Source organism: Trachypithecus francoisi, unplaced genomic scaffold, assembly GCF_009764315.1.
Source record: "Trachypithecus francoisi isolate TF-2019V2 unplaced genomic scaffold, Tfra_2.0 Lachesis_group1, whole genome shotgun sequence".
NCBI lineage: Eukaryota > Metazoa > Chordata > Mammalia > Primates > Cercopithecidae > Trachypithecus > Trachypithecus francoisi.
In genome coordinates this window covers 39,306,407-39,323,924 of record NW_022681454.1, presented here as the reverse complement: position 1 = coordinate 39,323,924, position 17,518 = coordinate 39,306,407, and the positions used below count along the sequence as shown (strand labels likewise).

Here is a 17,518-nt window from a genome sequence, read left to right as displayed (position 1 = left end):
AGGAGGTTGTGGTGAGCCGAGCACCACTGCACTCCAGCCTGGGCTTCAAGAGGGAGACGCCGTCTCAAAACAAAGAACAAACAAGCCTACATATCCTGCCACATGTGCTACAATCCACAGCAAACTGTTTCATTCACATTCAACGACTTTCTTGAAGTTGCCATCATGATCCTATCAAGAAAACTGTGATTTACATGGTATTTTCATGTGCCTTTATAAATTACTAATCATTTTCTTCATGATGTATGTTAAAATGGCTTACGTCACCTGATGTAATCCTTAATGAGGGAAATAAAAGGCCATGACTATGCCTGGCTTTTTTTCTTATATCTTAGATTTAAGGTTTACTTAAAATGACCTCGAAGCGGCGAAAGAAAGGAACAGAACTGCCCTCCACATTAAAAATGAGCAGGCTCCATAGGTTAATTGTACTCTTCCTCACGCACGGCACTTACATGTTGCATACGCTCTGCTCCACAGCATGCACAGACATCCCAAATCCCGGACTGGGCCTGAGGAACATCTCCGCAAAGAGCGCCGGGAGGGCGTGGGGGTCCTGCCTCTCCCGCCAGGGACCAGGGTGTGGACACTCACTGGTCCAGTCATGAGGAACTCAGCATCCTCCTGACGGGAGGCACCTCTTTCCCAGAAGCGATGGGTCTGGAGGAATCTGACTAAACCTTGAGTTGCCTGTCCGGAGGGCGTGGTTGACCCAGGGGCCTCGAGGTTGTGGGCGAGGATAATCCGCCGCCGGGACCGACCTGCAGAATTCAGGGGACCGAAACCCGAGGGCGGCGCTCCAGGGTGCTGAGGGGACCGGAAAGGCGGCCAGGATCTTCCGGTCGCCCGGCCCACCGCCCACCCAGTACCCGCGCAGCCCTGAAGCCTAGCAGACGCGGAGCGCACGCGGCCTTTGCTTCGGCCAGGACAGGGCGGCGGGGAGACGGCTGCTAGACAACAAGTCTTGACCCCTCCGCTACCCACGACCGCCGGGTAGGCGAGAAAAGGGCCTACACCTTCGGTTGCCCTACTCCCCTGGTCCAGCGGACGCGCCACGCACACAGTCCCGCCCAGCGCCGCTCGCGGTAGGGGCGGAGCGGCTGAGCTGGCCCAAGCGGATTTGCCTAGCTCGGTCAGGGGCGGGGCAGGCCCTCCCGGCCAGGACCAGCCCCCGTCTCCCCGCCCCTGGGCCCTGAAGGAAATAGGGACCCGGCCCTGGGCCTTGTGTAGTGGGAGGGGGAGCTAGGAAGCGGCTGAGGGCAGAGTCCAGGAGGGCCTGGCTGCGGGGGAATGAAGCCTCCGCCTTCTCAGGCAGAAGCCTTTAAATACGGGCTGAGGCCCGGGACTCAGGGGTGTAGCGCGTGGCAGCCTGAGGGAGGGGCGTGCGCCGAGAGGGAGCTCAGACGGAACTGGGCGCTGGTGGAGAAGCTGCGGCATCGCTGCCCGTAGGAAGGTGCTGTCCGAACGATCGGGATAAGAGCGGTCCCTGCGCTTGCTGCTGGGAAGTGAGTAAGCGCCGCTCCCAGGCTGGCCCCGCCGCCCGTGCGGGATGATCCAGATTTGGGCGGGATGTGGAGGGAGCGGGGCTGGGGTGTGCGCTGCTCCCGGTTGCTCGCTGCGCTGGGTCCCGGGCTTCCCGACTCACGACCTTCGTCTCTTCGGGCTTTAGGGCGGGAACCGCATTTTGGAACTGCTGTCCTGGGGATGGGGTAGCCTGGGCTTCTTATTCAAGACTCGTGAGTCTTCCAGCCCCTTCTCTTTCTGCTTTTACCCACTTTCCTGACTTGGAAGAGATATCCCTGCCGCCTCCAAAGCCGAACCCCCACCACAGGAAGCGGTTCTCTCGTTGGGGACCACATTTTGGCCGCAGAGTCGTAGTCTTTTGTTTGTGTTTAAGAGTCTGCTCACCTGAGGGGCTCCTGCTTTTCTCATGCCGCCTCTCTTAAGAAACCAAATAGAAACGAAGCCAGAAAGCCCTCTCGAGAGCAAAATCCTGAGACTATCGTGATATCTCTCTGGGATGTCCTGGAATCCATTGTTGGACCCCCACACCATATAATTGCTCTGTTTGATGTCGGGGAAGGCCTTTCCTGGGTGCCTCGGGAGACCATGTTTGTGTGAGATCTTGAAAAATTATACGTCCTATAAATATACAGGAAGATAACTTAGTAGGGTTATGAATTCTAGTATGGAGAAAAGAGGAGGTCGCTAGTAGGGATCTATTCATGGGCATACAGAGCGGTAGCTGTCTATGACAGTCCTCAAAGACACAGTGAGCCTTTGATTTTCTTCAAATCCCCTAAGAAATGGAGAACAGTAGTCTTTCTTCAGGGGGATTCTGGAAATCAAAGAGCTGACTGTCTGCTCTGAGATGTGCTTGTTAGTGGCCAGGATCCAGTTTAAGGTAAGGGGTAGACAACCCTGGTTGAAAAGATCTCATTTCTTCGCCCATTGCTGTACTCCTTTTTCTAACAAAATCTATTAACTGGATAAGCATAATCCATCTTCCTTCTTGTTTACTTCCACAGCTTTACATGATAACCCTTAGACATAAAATTAATACCGGCTTTCTTACTGATTAAATATTTTTCTCTATTCAGGCATCTTTTACTGTTTAATTTCTAGAAATGATTAAAATGTGTGAAGCTGATGTATCCAACTATAATGCCTATCGTTAGCTCCTGGGTACCTATGCAAAGTATGCTGTAGAGAGCTGGGGCTAGAAGGATTATTTTCTGTTTAGATTGTAGTAGGGCATTTGTTATTTGTTAGTGACCCCTTCTGGGTTGGAATGTTTATTTGAATTTATGAAATTTTACATGAAGAGTAGTTTTGGAATGGGTTGGTTTGTTGTGGCTCTCCCAAAATACAGAGGTAAAAACTCATTTCAAAATAACCCATTTAATAAGGAGACATTCCCACGTCTCTGACAGCAGAATAAGAGTGCCAGAGGGTACATAAAAGTAGAAATAGAAAATGGGGCTGGGCACGGTGGCTTACACCTGTAATCCCAGCACTTTGGGAGGCTGAGTGGGTGGATCACCTGAGATCAGGAGTTCGAGACCAGCCTGGCCAATATGGTGAAACCCCATTTCTACTAAAAATATAAAAACTAGCCAGGCATGGTGGTGGGTGGCTGTCATCCCAGCTACTCAGGAGACTGAGGCAGGAGAATTGCTTGAACCCAAGAGACGGAGGTTGCAGTGAGCCAACACGGTGCCACTGCACTCCAGCCTTGTGACAGAGTGAGACTCCGTCTCAAAAAAAAAAGAGAAAATGGAATTGGAAGACATCTGTGTCATGCGAGATGTGTCACTAACACTATGTCAAACTCCATGTTAAAGCTTATTGAAGATTTTATTGAAACTTCCAAGTGACCATTTATTTGGACTTGCACAGATCACATCAGCCTCTTCATTGATTTTCCTGTTGTCATCTATAAGCCTTATTTCATGGGAAATAGCAAGGCGAGAATACCCCAAATAAAGCTTGTGTAAAACACATCCAGTTCTATGATACAGGTTCACCGGCCATTAGTAGTCTACCCCAGCTGATGTATGTAAAGCAAGTTGAAATGCGGTCTCACAATCAAGGCAGATAAGAAGTAACTCCGGGGAAACATGCTGAAGTTCTTTAGGTAACTCAGGAAAAGAACTTGGCCAGGTGCGATGGCTTGCGCCTGTAATCCCAGCACTTTGGGAGGCTGAGGCAGGTGGATCAGCTGAGGTCAGGAGCTTGAGAGCTGCCTGGCCAACATGGTGAAACCCCGTCTCTACCAAAAAATACAAAAATTAGCTGGGCATAGTGGCAGACACCTGTAGTCCCAGTTACTTGGGAGGCTAGGTGGGAGAATCGATTGAACCTGGGAGGCAGAGGCTACAGTGAGCCGAGCTTGTGCCATTGCACTCCAGCCTGGGCAACAGAGTGAGACCTTGTGTCAAAAAAAAAAAAAAAAAAAAAAGAACCTGATAGTATTCTGGTCAATTACTGCAAAAATACTATGATTGGCAATCTGAACTAAAGCTGTTTACACAGAAGTCTTCATCTCAAAAAGAGAGGCCTGTGTGGAGAGTTACTCATTCATTCAATTAATATTCATTGAGAGGCTGCTATTCTAGGAGTCAAGGATACAGCAGGGAGCAGCAGCAAATCACTGTTAGCCTGGCTGTGCCTTATTAAACTTTGAACTCCTTAAGTCCAGGAACTAGAATGAGTAGACACTGATTCTCATTTAATAAATGTGTGAGCAGAACCTGTCCTGGTTGAGATTAAGGGTAAAGGCTCCCCTAATAACTTTTGGGCTAGGAGATTAAATGGTAACCCTAAAAGATCCTCTGGTCCAACATTACTTTGAGATTCTACTTTTTAGGTATTCTAGATATACTGGGTTTAATTAAGTGAAAAAAAAACCAGGTGTTAATAGTATGTATGGTATTCTATTGCATTTAGAAAGACAAAATTATTAGAATATATGTATATGTACTTGTAGCTGGGAGGATGTACAAGAAAACGGGTTGCTTGTGTGGAAGCAAAGTAGGGGATAGCAAAGTAGATAAGGAAGGGGTTGGAGTGAAACTTCTCATGTATACCTTGTTACAACAGATTTAATTTTGAACCGTATGAACATTATCTACTCAGAATAAATAATTCTTTTTTTTTTTGGAGATAGAGTTTCATGCTTGTTGCCCAGGCTGGAGTGCAACATGGCACGATCTCAGCTTACTGCAACCTCTGCCTCCTGGGTTCAAGCGATTGTCCTGCCTCAACCTCCCAAGTAGCTGGCATTACAGGCAGGTGCCACCATGCCCCGCTAATTTTGTATTTTTAGTGGAGACGGGGTTTTGCCATGTTGATCATCCTGCTCTTGAACCCCCGACCTCAGGTGATCCACCCTCCTCGGCCTCCCAAAGTGCTGGGATTACAGGCATGAGCCACCATGCCCGGCCAGAATAAATAATTTTTAAAAATTTATTTCATATGGCTAAGAATACTGCTTTATTTAATTGACTCATACGATTCAAAATTCTGGCCATTTTTACTGTTTTACCAAAATTCTATTTCTTTTAATCGTTTTTTAGAAGTCATGAGGGGCCTGGTACAGTGGCTCGTGCCTGTCATCGTAACACTTTGTGAGGCTGAGGCAGGCAGATTGCTTGAGCTCAGGAGTTCCAGACCAGCCTGGGCTACATGGCAAAGCGCTTCTCTACTAAAAATACAAAAATTAACCTGGTGTGGTGGCGTGCACCTGTAGTCCCAGCTACTTGGCGGGCTGAGGTACGAGAATCACTTAAACCCAGGAGGTGGAGGTTGTAATAAGCTGAGATGATGCCACTGCACTCCAACCTGTGTGACAAAGTGAGATTCTGTCTCAAAAAAAATAAATACCAGGGTGGCTCATGCCTGTAATTCCAGTACTTTTGGAGGCTGAGGCGGGCAGATCATGAGGTCAAGAAATCGAGACCATCCTGACCGACATGGTGAAACCCCATCTCTACAAAAAATACAAAAATTAGCTGGGCGTGGTAGCGTGTGCCTGTAGTCCCAGCTATTCGGTAGGCTGAGGCAGGAGAATCGCTTGAACCCAGGAGACGGAGGTTGCAGTGAGCCGAGATCACATCATTGTACTCTAGCCTGGCTACAGAGTAAGACTCTGTCTCATTAAAAAAAAAAAAAAAAAAAAAAAGTCATGAGGGATTAGACTCCATGAGTTGATATCTGTACCACTAAAGATCAATGTATAAGCCAGATTAGTGGTTTATTAACACAGGCTACAAACAGTCGAGGATACTTACATGGATTAGTCAGCTTGTTTTCTTCTAGTAGGGAAATCTATCCAGAGAACCAAATGAAAATTTAGAATATTGTTGAATACAGATTCAAACCAAAAGGAATTGGATAATCTTAATTATATGATTTGTCTTTTTTCATAATAGGGATATTCTTCTTGCCAGGCATTCAGATTAGGCCAGCCTTCCAGAGTGCATTCTCTGATCCATACAGGAGTATACTAAAAAATTCTTAAACTCTGTGATTACCATTTTCCTTTTCTTTGGAATCTGAATGGATTAGATTAGATGATGTCTGAGGTCTTGGCAAAGCAAAACCATTCTTTGCTTCTAAGAATTTGGTCAGTTTGACAGTTCTCCTTATAACAGATAAATAAGCATAGTTATGTATAAATCAGTTCCTTGCCATGTTGATTAGTGTGAATCAGTTCACCTAATGCTTTTGAAAATCTATCAAAATCTGTGTAACCCATTTTTCTGCTGGCACTGGAAAGAAAAAAAATCTGCGTAACAGCTTTGGTAATTATAGAAATTACATTTTCTTTAACCACCTTATGGTTTCTGATTAAAGTTGAAATGGAGTTTAAGATTATTGCCAGGCCGGGCGCGGTGGCTCAAGCCTGTAATCCCAGCACTTTGGGAGGCCGAGGCGGGCGGGTCACAAGGTCAGGAGATCAAGACCATCCTGGCTAACACGGTGAAACCCCGTCTCTACTAAAAAAAAATACAAAAAACTAGCCGGGCGAGGTGGCGGGCGCCTGTAGTCCCAGCTACTCGGGAGGCTGAGGCAGGAGAATGGCGTGAACCCAGGAGGCGGAGCTTGCAGTGAGCTAAGATCTGGCCAGTGCACTCCAGCTTGGGCGGCAGAGCAAGACTCCGTCTCAAAAAAAAAAAAAAAAAAAAACAAGATTATTGCCTAGTACCTAAAAGTAAACTTTGAAAGCCAAAGTAGTGTGTAGGGCATATAATCTCAGAGGCCAATTCTGGACTATGGAACTAATCTTATTCCATATCATCGTAATCTAAACCTGTTATAAACACATCTTTGTACACTAGCATTTATTTAAGCAAGAATTGTACAATTATGTTCATCCTGGAACTTTCTGTCAGCAATCAAGTTTGTCCTAGTGTATTATAGCCCTAAGGAATGTTTTGCTTTGATTCTTTACTTTCTAAATATTGGGTCATTATAATCTTTGTGGCTCCCTTTCAGTAATATCAGTTACTGTAATTATTTCCATATGTTTCATGCCAGTGCAACTGAGAACAGGCTAGGTCATCCAATTGGAATGTTATTTTTTAAATCACTATTTTCTTAATTCCTCAGAGTGAATCTAGGAAATCTTTCCAGGTATCTGTCACCTTGACAGTTTTTATAAAGTGATGAATGTACAATATGATTTCTTTAAATTTTCTGTTTTCAATACTAGAACAGTCTTACTTTTTTCCTTCTAGTACAATCATGTTTGAAATTAAGAAGATCTGTTGCATCGGTGCAGGCTATGTTGGAGGGCCCACCTGTAGTGTCATTGCTCATATGTGTCCTGAAATCAGGGTAACGGTTGTTGATGTCAATGAATCAAGAATCAATGCATGGAATTCTCCTATACTTCCTATTTATGAGGTAAGCTTATTAAACAACTCTCTGTTTTTATGCTCTTTGTTTTTTTACTGTCTTTTTTTTTTTTTTTTTTTTTTTTTTTTTTTTGAGACGGAGTCTCACTCTGTCGCCCAGGCTGGAGTGCAGTGGCTGGATCTCAGCTCACTGCAAGCTCTGCCTCCCGGGTTCACACCATCTCCTGCCTCAGCCTCCTGAGTAGCTGGGACTACAGGCGCCCGCCACCTCGCCCGGCTATTTTTTTGTATTTTTAGTAGAGACGGGGTTTCACCGTGTTAGCCAGGATGGTCTCGATCTCCTGACCTCGTGATCCGCCCGTCTCGGCTCCCAAAGTGCTGGGATTACAGGCTTGAGCCACCGCGCCCGGCCTACTGTCTTTATTAAATAATTTATATGCACTATTAATATAAAATCTAGAACTGCAACTGATAAGAAATTAAATGAAAAAAATCTGGATACAAAACATATGGACATTAAAACACATTACGTTGGGTAATGTGGGTAGGAAAAATGACCAGAAAGAAGTCTATCAGAATCGTTGTATTAGTGCAGTGAGATTATGGCCAATTTTTCTCTTCCCTGTTTTCATTTTTTTTTTTTTTTTTTGAGACAGAGTCTCGCTCTGGCACCCAGGCTGGAGTGCAATGATGCAATCTCAGCTCACAGCAACACCCACCTCACAGGTTCAAGCAATTCTCCTGCCTCAGCCTCCTGAGTAGCTGGGATTACAGGAGCCCACCACCACACCCAGCTAATTTTTGTATTTTTAGTAGAGATGGGGTTTCACCATGTTGGCTGGGCTGGTCTTGAACTCCTGAACTCAGGTAATCCACCCGCCTCAGCCTCCCGAAGTGCTGGGATTACAGGTGTGAGCCACTGCACCTGGCCTTCTTCCCTATTTTCCAATCTTGTCTGTTAGTATCATTACCATATTATAATAAAGTTAAAAAGTGGTATCCTGTAAAAATAAAATAAAAACTTTTATAATATTAATATAAGTTTAATATATTTTTGGATTATTATACTAACATCACATAAACCTTAGATGGATAAATGGCATCTTTCATATTTAGAGTTTGGTGCCACAAATCTTTTTAACTGGAATTTCAAAATTTTTGTGAATTTAGAGAATTTAGAAAAATATGCTTCTAACTATTTTACTGAGCTATCTGGTTTCCTTTTTTTTTATTTTTGGTGTTTCACTATAAAAAGAGTTCATCATATTATGCTTTTGAAACTCAACAGGAAAGCATTTGAAAATTTGATGGTAGCATTTTCTAGCTAATATTAATATGTTTGTTTTTTTCCCCAACAAAAGCTTGGTTATTTTTCGTTTGTTTTTTGAGACGGAGTTTCGCTCTTGTTGCCCAGGCTGGAGTGCAGTGGCCCGATCTTGGCTCACTGCAACACCTGCCTTCCAGGTTCAAGCAATTCTCTTGTTTCAACCTCCTTAGTAGCTGGAATTATAGGTGCCCACCACCACGCCCAGCTAATTTTTGTATTTTTAGTAGAGACGAGGTTTCGCCATGTTGGCCAGTGTGATCTCAAATTCCTGACCTCAGGTGATTGCCCCTCCTCGGCCTCCCAAAGTGCTGTGATTACAGGTGTGAGCCACCGCACCCAGCCAAAGCTTATTTATTTATGACTGTTATCAACCATAGACTTTAGTTGCCTTAGACTTTTAGAAGGAAAGTCTCAATCCAGTTTTATCTCTAAGATAGGTCTGCCTGCTATCTATAGGAATAGAAGATATGGGAATCTATGGAAAAGCACCCATAGAGTAGTAGTCACTCAAAAACACAGATTTACTTATTATATCTGAATCAGATTTAGGATTGAAATATTGGCGGCGCAGTGGCTCACATGTGTAATTCTACCACTTTGGGAGACCAAGGCGGGCGGATTACCTGAGTTCGGGAGTTTAAGACCAGCCTGGCCAACATGATGAAAGCCCGTCTCTACTAAAAATACAAAAAATTAGCTGGGTGCAGTGGCGTGCATCTGTAATCCCAGCTACTTGGGAGGCTGAGGCAGGAGAATCGCTTATTCCTGGGAGGCGGAGGTTGTGGTGAGCCGAGATCATGCCACTACACTCCAACCTGGGCTACCAGAGCAAAACTTCATCTCAAAAAAGAATATATATATGTATATATACATATATATATATGTATATTACTATATTCGATTTAGGGTAATTTTAAAAAATGTTTTGGAAAGATAACTTGATGGAGAGTTCTGTAATGCTGATACTGATAACAGGGTTGCAAGTCATTTGAAACCCCGTAAGCCATACTTATATCCAAACATTCAGTAATGAATTCGGCCAGCAGTATATTCTAGTCTTCACAAATAAGCCAGGTGTGGTGGCATGGCCTTTTAGTTCTGGCAGCTCAGGAGGCTGAGAGAGAAGGATCACTTGAGCCTGGGGGTTCAAGTCCAGCCTGGGCAACATAGTGAGACCCCCATCTCCAAATTAAAAAGAAAAAAAAAATACGGCTGAGCACAGTGGCTCACACCTGTAATCCCTGCACTTTGGGAAGCCGAGGTGAGCAGATCGCTTGAGGTCATGAGTTCGAGACCAACCTGGCCAACATGGCAAAACCTTGTCTCTACCAAAAATACAAAAATTAGCCAAGTGTGGTGGTGCATGCCTGTAAGCCCAGCACCTCAGGAGGCTGAGGTGAGAGAATTGCTTGAACCTGGGAGGCAAACGCTGCAGTGAGCTGAGATTGCACCACTGCACTCCAGCCTAGGTGACAGAGTGAAACTCTGTCTCCGAATAAGTAAATAAATAAATAAGAATAATGATACCCATCAGGATGGTTAAAATAATATTACTGACAATACCAAGTGTTTAGCAGTTAGAATTTTATGCTCTGCTTGGTAAGAATATAAATTGGTACAGTCACTTGGCAGAACTGTTTGACAGTATCTACTAAAGCTGAAAATATAGGCCAGGCGCAGTGGCTCATGCCTGTAATCCCAACAGTTTGGAAGGCTGGATGAGAGGATTGCTTGAGCCCAGGAGTTCAAGCCCAGCCTGGGCAATATTGCAAGACCCCTGTTCCTTTTTTTTTTTGAGGCCAACCGTGGTGGCTCACACCTGTAATCCCAGCACTTTTGGAGGCCGACGCCATCCTAGTCAATATAGTGAAACTTTGTCTCTACAAAATATTTCAAAATTAACTGGGCATTGTGACATGTGCCTGTGGTCCCAGCTACTTGAGGATTTGAGGCAAGAGAATCACTTGAGCCCAGGAGGTTGAGGCTGCAGTGAGCCCTGTTGGCACCACTGCACTCTAGCCTGGGCAACAAAGTGAGACCCTCTCTCGAAAAAAAAAAAACGAAACTATTAGTCTGTGACCCAGCAATTCCAAGTGTATATCCAACAGAGATGCATACATATGTGCAATAAAGGACAGAAGTAACAACCGAAATATTAATCAGCAATAGAATGGATACATGAGGCTGGGTGCAGTGGCTCACGCGTGTAATCCCAGCACTTTGGGAGGCTGAGGTGGGCAGATCACCTGAAGTCAGGGGTTCTAAACCAGCCTGGACAACATGGTGAAATCCTGTCTCTACCAAAATAATACAAAAATTAACCAGGTGTAGTAGCGCCTGCCTGTAGCCCTAGCTACTCGGGAAGCTGAGGCAGGAGGATCACTTGAACCTGGGAGGCGGGGGTTGCAGTGAGCTGAGATTGCACCACTGCACTCCAGCCTTGGTAACAGAGTGAGACTCCATCTTAAAAAACAAACAAACAAACAAAAAGAATGGCTACATGAATTATGGTATAATACTGCAACAAAATACTGTACTATGTTGAAAATCAAGGAAACTACTCCTGCACTTAAGAATATGGTTAAAATAGGCCGGGCGCGGTGGCTCAAGCCTGTAATCCCAGCACTTTGGGAGGCCGAGACGGGCGGATCACGAGGTCAGGAGATCGAGACCATCCTGGCTAACACGGTGAAACCCCGTCTCTACTAAAAAATACAAAAAACTAGCCGGGCGAGGTAGCGGGCACCTGTAGTCCCAGCTACTCTGGAGGCTGAGGCAGGAGAATGGTGTAAACCCGGGAGGCGGAGCTTGCAGTGAGCTGCGATCCGGCCACTGCACTCCAGCCTGGGTGACAGAGCAAGACTCCGTCTCAAAAAAAAAAAAAGAATATGGTTAAAATCTTACAAAAGTAGTGTTGCCAGACACAAAGGAGTACATACTGTATAATTCCATTTGCATAAGGTTCAAAAATAGGCAAACTAATCTATGATTATAGAATTCAGCATGATGGTAATTTGGGAATAATAGTGACTAGGAGAGGGCGTACAGTGGGTTTTGACTTACTGTTAATGTTCTTTCTTCTCTCATTACATGAATTACTGAGAAAATAGTAGATTCTGTTAATATTTAACAGTTAAAACACATCCTTTTGTGTTACCATATTTATTGAATAGATATTGCTTTTTAAACTTTGTTCATTAAAAAATACAGTTTAGGCTGGGTGTGGTTGGCTCACACCTATAATCCCAGCACTTTGGGAGGCCAAGGCAGGTGGATCACCTGAGGTCAGAAGTTGGAGACCATCCTGGCCAACATAGTGAAACCCCGTCTGTATTAAAAAAAAAAAAAAAAAATACAAAAAAAATTAGATGGGTGTAGTGGTGTGTGCCTGTAATCCCAGCTACTGGGGAGGCTGAAGCAGGAGAATCGCTTGAGTGCAGGAGGCAGAGGTTGCAGTGAGCCGAGATCGCGCCACTGCACTCCAGCCTGGCAACAGAGCGAGACTCCATCTCAAAAAAAAAAAAAATTAATAACTACTTTAAAGAAAAAAAACAAAATGGATGATTTGCTTTTTTTGTTTTCTGGGTAAAATTTTCATTTTACTGAGGATAATTTTACCCTGTGAAAGAATTTGAGTTCTTCCATTAAAAGTACCATATAGCCGGGCGCGGTGGCTCAAGCCTGTAATCCCAGCACTTTGTGAGGCCGAGACGGGCGGATCACGAGGTCAGGAGATCGAGACCATCCTGGCTAACACTGTGAAACCCCGTCTCTACTAAAAAAAATACAAAAAACTAGCCGGGCGAGGTGGCGGGCGCCTGTAGTCCCAGCTACTCGGGAGGCTGAGGCGAGAGAATGGCGTAAACCCAGGAGGCGGAGCTTGCAGTGAGCTGAGATCCGGCCACTGCACTCCAGCCTGGGCGACAGAGCGAGACTCCGTCTCAAAAAAAAAAAAAATAAAATAAATTAAAAAAAAAATAAAAGTACCATATACATTCTAGATACCAATTATGATAATTACATAATGAACCTAATAACAGAACCTATATTATTAACTGCTTCTGCATCAGTTTTGGAGATCTACAAAGATCCCACTGATTTTAATAAAATTATGTAAGTCTTTATTTTGAAGTTTTATTACATTTATATGAATTCTGCATCGCTCTAATTTTAGTAACTTTAAATATTAGGAGATTATACACGGGACTGAATTAAATGTTATTCTCTGCAAATCCCGACTCTATAAAACATTTCCCTCATTTTCTAGAATCTAGCCAAAATAACCAAGGAAACCTGTTGCTGTGATTGGTGACATCATATTCATGGTTGCAGTGGTTCATGTATTTTGCTTGTCCCGTTATTTTAATCAAACTAATGGAAATTCAAATGTACATTTTTCACATCCTCCAGTTACTTATGTTAAGAGACCTCGGAACCATTGAAGAAAAGGGAGTTGCCTCTATATGTAATGCCAGACCTATGGCCCCTGAAGGGGCTTTCACTTTGCTATACACATAGTTTTCTAAACATCCATAATATTATGGATGGATATTGTTTGAAGTTTCTCCCCTAAGAGTGAGCTTCAGTGGTTTAGGTCTGTTGTTTTTTTTTTTTTTTTTTTTTTTCTTTTTATTATGGAAGATTTCAAGCATGTAATTAAAGATAATAGTACAATGAATCTCTATATGTCTATCATCTTGTTTCACCAGTTAGTTATCTACATGGCCAGTCTCCCTTCCCAACTACCACCATGTGCTGATTACTTATAATTTCATCCATAAATACTTTATCATGTATCTCTAAAAGATAATTTTGGTTTTCTTTGAGACAGGGCCTTGCTCTGTGGCCCAGGCTGGAGTGCAGTGGCTCGATCTTGGTTCACTGCAACCTCCGCCTGCTGGACTCAAGTGATCCTCCCAACTCAGCCTCCCGAATAGTTGGGACCACAGGCACGTGCCACCATGCCCAGCTATTTTTAAAAATTTTTTTCATAGAAATGGGGTTTCGCCATGTTGCCCAGGCTCGTAGCCCACAATAGTTGGGCTTCAACCAATATCTATTGGTTGAATAAACCAGTTTGTTTATTGGCTAGAAATTATCACAGTCTAGGCCAGGCATAGTGGCTCATGCCTGTAATCCCAGCACTTTCGGAGGCTGAGGTGGGTGGATCGCTTAAGGCCAGGAGTTCGAGACTAGCCTGGCCAACATGTAAAAACCCCGTCTCTACTAAAAATACAAAATTTAGCCAGGTGTGGTGGTGTGCGCCTGTAATCCCAGCTGCTTGGGAGGTTGCAGCATGAGAATCACTTGAACCTGGGAGGTGAACATTACAGTGAGATGAGATGGTACCACTGCACTCCAGCCAGGGTGACAGAGCAAGACTCTGTCTCAAAAAAAAGAAATTTTTCAGTCTAGATTTTGCTGGTTGGGTTCCTTGGAGTTTTTCCTTTTTTTTTTTTTTTGAGACGGAGTCTCGCGCTGTCACCCAGGCTGGAGTGCTGTGGCCGGATCTCAGCTCACTGCAAGCTCCGCCTCCCGGGTTCACGCCATTCTCCTGCCTCAGCCTCCCGAGTAGCTGGGACTACAGGCGCCGCCACCTCGCCCGGCTAGTTTTTTGTAGTTTTTAGTAGAGACGGGGTTTCACCGTGTTAGTCAGGATGGTCTCGATCTCCTGACCTCGTGATCCGCCCGTCTCGGCCTCCCAAAGTGCTAGGATTACAGGCTTGAGCCACCGCGCCCGGCCTCCTTGGAGTTTTTCAACTTATTCTTTATTTAATGTAAATTGGTAGTTAGGTCCAAAGGACAGGTCCAATCAGATTTAGGCTTGAATTAAGAATATTTGTTAAGTGGTTTTATACCCCTCCATATTCTTAACATAAATATATCTCCTGTTAAACTGGGAATTTTTAAAAAATTAAAGGGTTTCTTGCAATAGGACTTAGAAAAATGTGTATTTATTTAAGTATATATGGAGTAAATTGACTTTCACAGCCAGTTGTATTGGCCTGAATTATTGGGAGTAAAAATGTGCATTCATAATGACAATGCAAAATCATATATTTGCTTGAAATCACAGAGGACCTTGAATTTTCTGAAAATTGTGTTGATACTCATAGTTAATAGTTAACTCTTATGAGTAAGGCACATGGTAAACAATGACAAAGCATTAAATGAGCTGCTCTTCTGATTGTAGCAAGTTTAATGGCAATTTCCACTTTGCCTTATTTACTAAAGTATACTTATGAGACAGGGCATGGTAACTTACTCCTATAATCCCAGCACTTTAGGAGGAGGAGCAGGAAGGATTGCCTGAGCCCGGGAGGTCAAGGCTGCGTGAGCTGTTATGCAACTGCACTCCAGCCTGGGGGACAGAGTTAAACCCTGTATCAAAAAATAAAATAGGCCAGGTGTGGTGGCTTATGCATGTAATCCCAGAACTTTGGGAGGCCAGGGCAGGTGGATCACCTGAGGTCAGGAGTTCAAGACCATCCTGACCAACATGGTGAAACCCCATCTCTACTAAAAGTACAAAATGAGCCTGGTGTGGTAGTGCATGCCTATAATCCCAGCTACTTGGGAGGCTGAGGCAGGAGAATTGCTTGAACCCAGGAGATGGAAGTTGCAGTGAGCCGAGATCATGCCACTGTACTCTAGCCTGGGTGACAGAAAGAGACTCTGTCTCATAAAATAAAATAGGCTGGGCATGGTGGCTCACTCCTATAATCCCAGAACTTTGGGAAGCTGAGATGGGAGGATTGTTTGAGCCCAGGAATTTGAGACCAGCCTGGACGACCCAGTGAAACCCCGAAACCCCATCTCTACCAAAAAAAGATACAAAAATTAGCCAGGCCTGGTGGCTCCTGTGGTCCCAGCTACTTGGGAGGCTGAGATGGGAGGATCATTTGAGCCTAGGAGGCAGAGGCTGCAGTGAGCTGAGATTGCACCACTGCACTCCAGCCTGGGTGACAGAGTGAGACCCTGTCCCTATTTAAAAAATGAGATGTGCACTTATGGCCTTTGGTATATGATCCTTAACTTTTCTACAAAGGTAATTTGAGCACAACCTAGACATCTAAATTACAATGTTACCATTCCCTTTAACAAATGTAATTCTATACTATTAGGTTATCTCATATCACTGGCAAGCTAAATGTCTTTTTTCTTTCTAGCCAGAACTAAAAGAAGTGGTAGAATCCTGTCGAGGAAAAAATCTATTTTTTTCTACCAATATTGATGATGCCATCAAAGAAGCTGATCTTGTATTTATTTCTGTAAGTATTTTCCTTTGCTGTGTGAATTTTAATGTATTCTTGTCTATATAAAAGTTTCATCATACTTTAATAGTAAATCCATTGATATTATGCCTCAACATTGCTGAGTATAGAGTTGTCCAGTTGAATTTTGGTTGTCACTTTGTCTAACAGTTCACAAAACCTCATAATCATCTGGTCAAATATGTCATTTCAAGTCATTGAACAAGTAAACTCAAACAAAGTTCTGAGATTTAGAACTTGGAAATGAGGCGGGCGCGGTGGCTCAAGCCTGTAATCCCAGCACTTTGGGAGGCCGAGACGGGTGGATCACGAGGTCAGGAGATCGAGACCATCCTGGCTAACACGGTGAAACCCCGTCTCTACTAAAAATACAAAAAACTAGCCGGGCGAGGTGGTGGGCGCCTGTAGTCCCAGCTGCTCGGGAGGCTGAGGCAGGAGAATGGCGTGAACCGGGAGGCGGAGCTTGCAGTGAGCCGAGATCCGGCCACAGCACTCCATCCTGGGCGACAGAGCGAGACTCCGTCTCAAAAAAAAAAAAAAAAGAACTGGAAATGGGCGGGTGCAGTGGCTCACGCCTGTAATCCCAGCATTTTGGGAGGCCAAGGCGGGCGTCAAGAGATCAAGACCATCCTGGCCAACATGGTGAAACCCCATCTCTACTAAAAATACAAAATTTAGCTGGGCGTGGTGGTGTGCCAGTCCAGCTACTCAAGAGGCTGAGGCAGAATTGCTTGAACCTGGGAGGCAGAGGTTGCAGTGAGCCAAGATCGCACCACTGCACTCCAGCCTGGCAATAGAGCGAGACTCTGTCTCAAAAAAAAAAAAAAAGAACTAGGAAATGCTGGTAACATGAAAGCACATGTAATGATAGTATATTTCATATTATCATTATTTCTTGTTTCCAGTGGTTGGCAGAGGTGAGATGAAGAAAATCAATTTGCAAACTTACAGGCATCTCCTCTCTAAATGTATTTTACATTAATTGTTTGTAACTTGGCATATGTTGGTTAGATTATCAGGCTAACCAACAGACACCTTTACCTCATAATGTGGCTTTATAATGAAAAAAACAGAACCAACACTTGAGATTAAACTCTAGTAATCCACTGTTTGAACCAAAGCAACTTACATCTTGTTGTCCTGGTAACCATCTATTCAAATATTCTGTATGTAATGATATAGCTATCACCAGTTGGAAGCTGAGTGACAGTGTTATATGACTTAAGATCTTTATGAGCTGGGCATAAGGGCTCATGCTTGTAATCCCAGCCAGCACTTTGGGAGACCAAGGCAGGTGGATTGCTTGAGCGTAGGAGTTTGAGACCAGTGTGGGCAACATGGTGAAACCCTGTCTCTAATTAGCTGGCCGTGGTGCTATGTGTCTGTAGTCCTGACTACTTGGGAGACTGAGGTCGGAGGATTGATTGAACCCCGGACGTTGAGGCTGCAGTAAGCCATTATTGTACCTTGCACTCCAGCCTAGGTGACAGGAGACCTCGTCTCAAAAAAAAAAAAAAAAAATTCAGTCTCTTCTTTTTGACCTCCTTAATAATTTC

At 44.2% G+C, this 17,518-nt stretch overlaps 1 protein-coding gene across 1 annotated transcript in view; it reads left to right on the top strand.

Moving 5' to 3' along the window:
- The first annotated feature begins 1,178 nt into the window (after positions 1-1,178).
- Positions 1,179-17,518, top strand: part of UGDH (UDP-glucose 6-dehydrogenase) — a 31,958-nt gene continuing 15,618 nt past the window's right edge. The window contains exons 1-3 of the mRNA XM_033214019.1: positions 1,179-1,509; positions 7,242-7,410; positions 15,858-15,959. Of these exons, the coding sequence (XP_033069910.1) occupies positions 7,249-7,410; positions 15,858-15,959 (264 nt within the window). The 5' untranslated portion in view covers positions 1,179-1,509; positions 7,242-7,248. The remainder of the gene's footprint in view (positions 1,510-7,241; positions 7,411-15,857; positions 15,960-17,518) is intronic.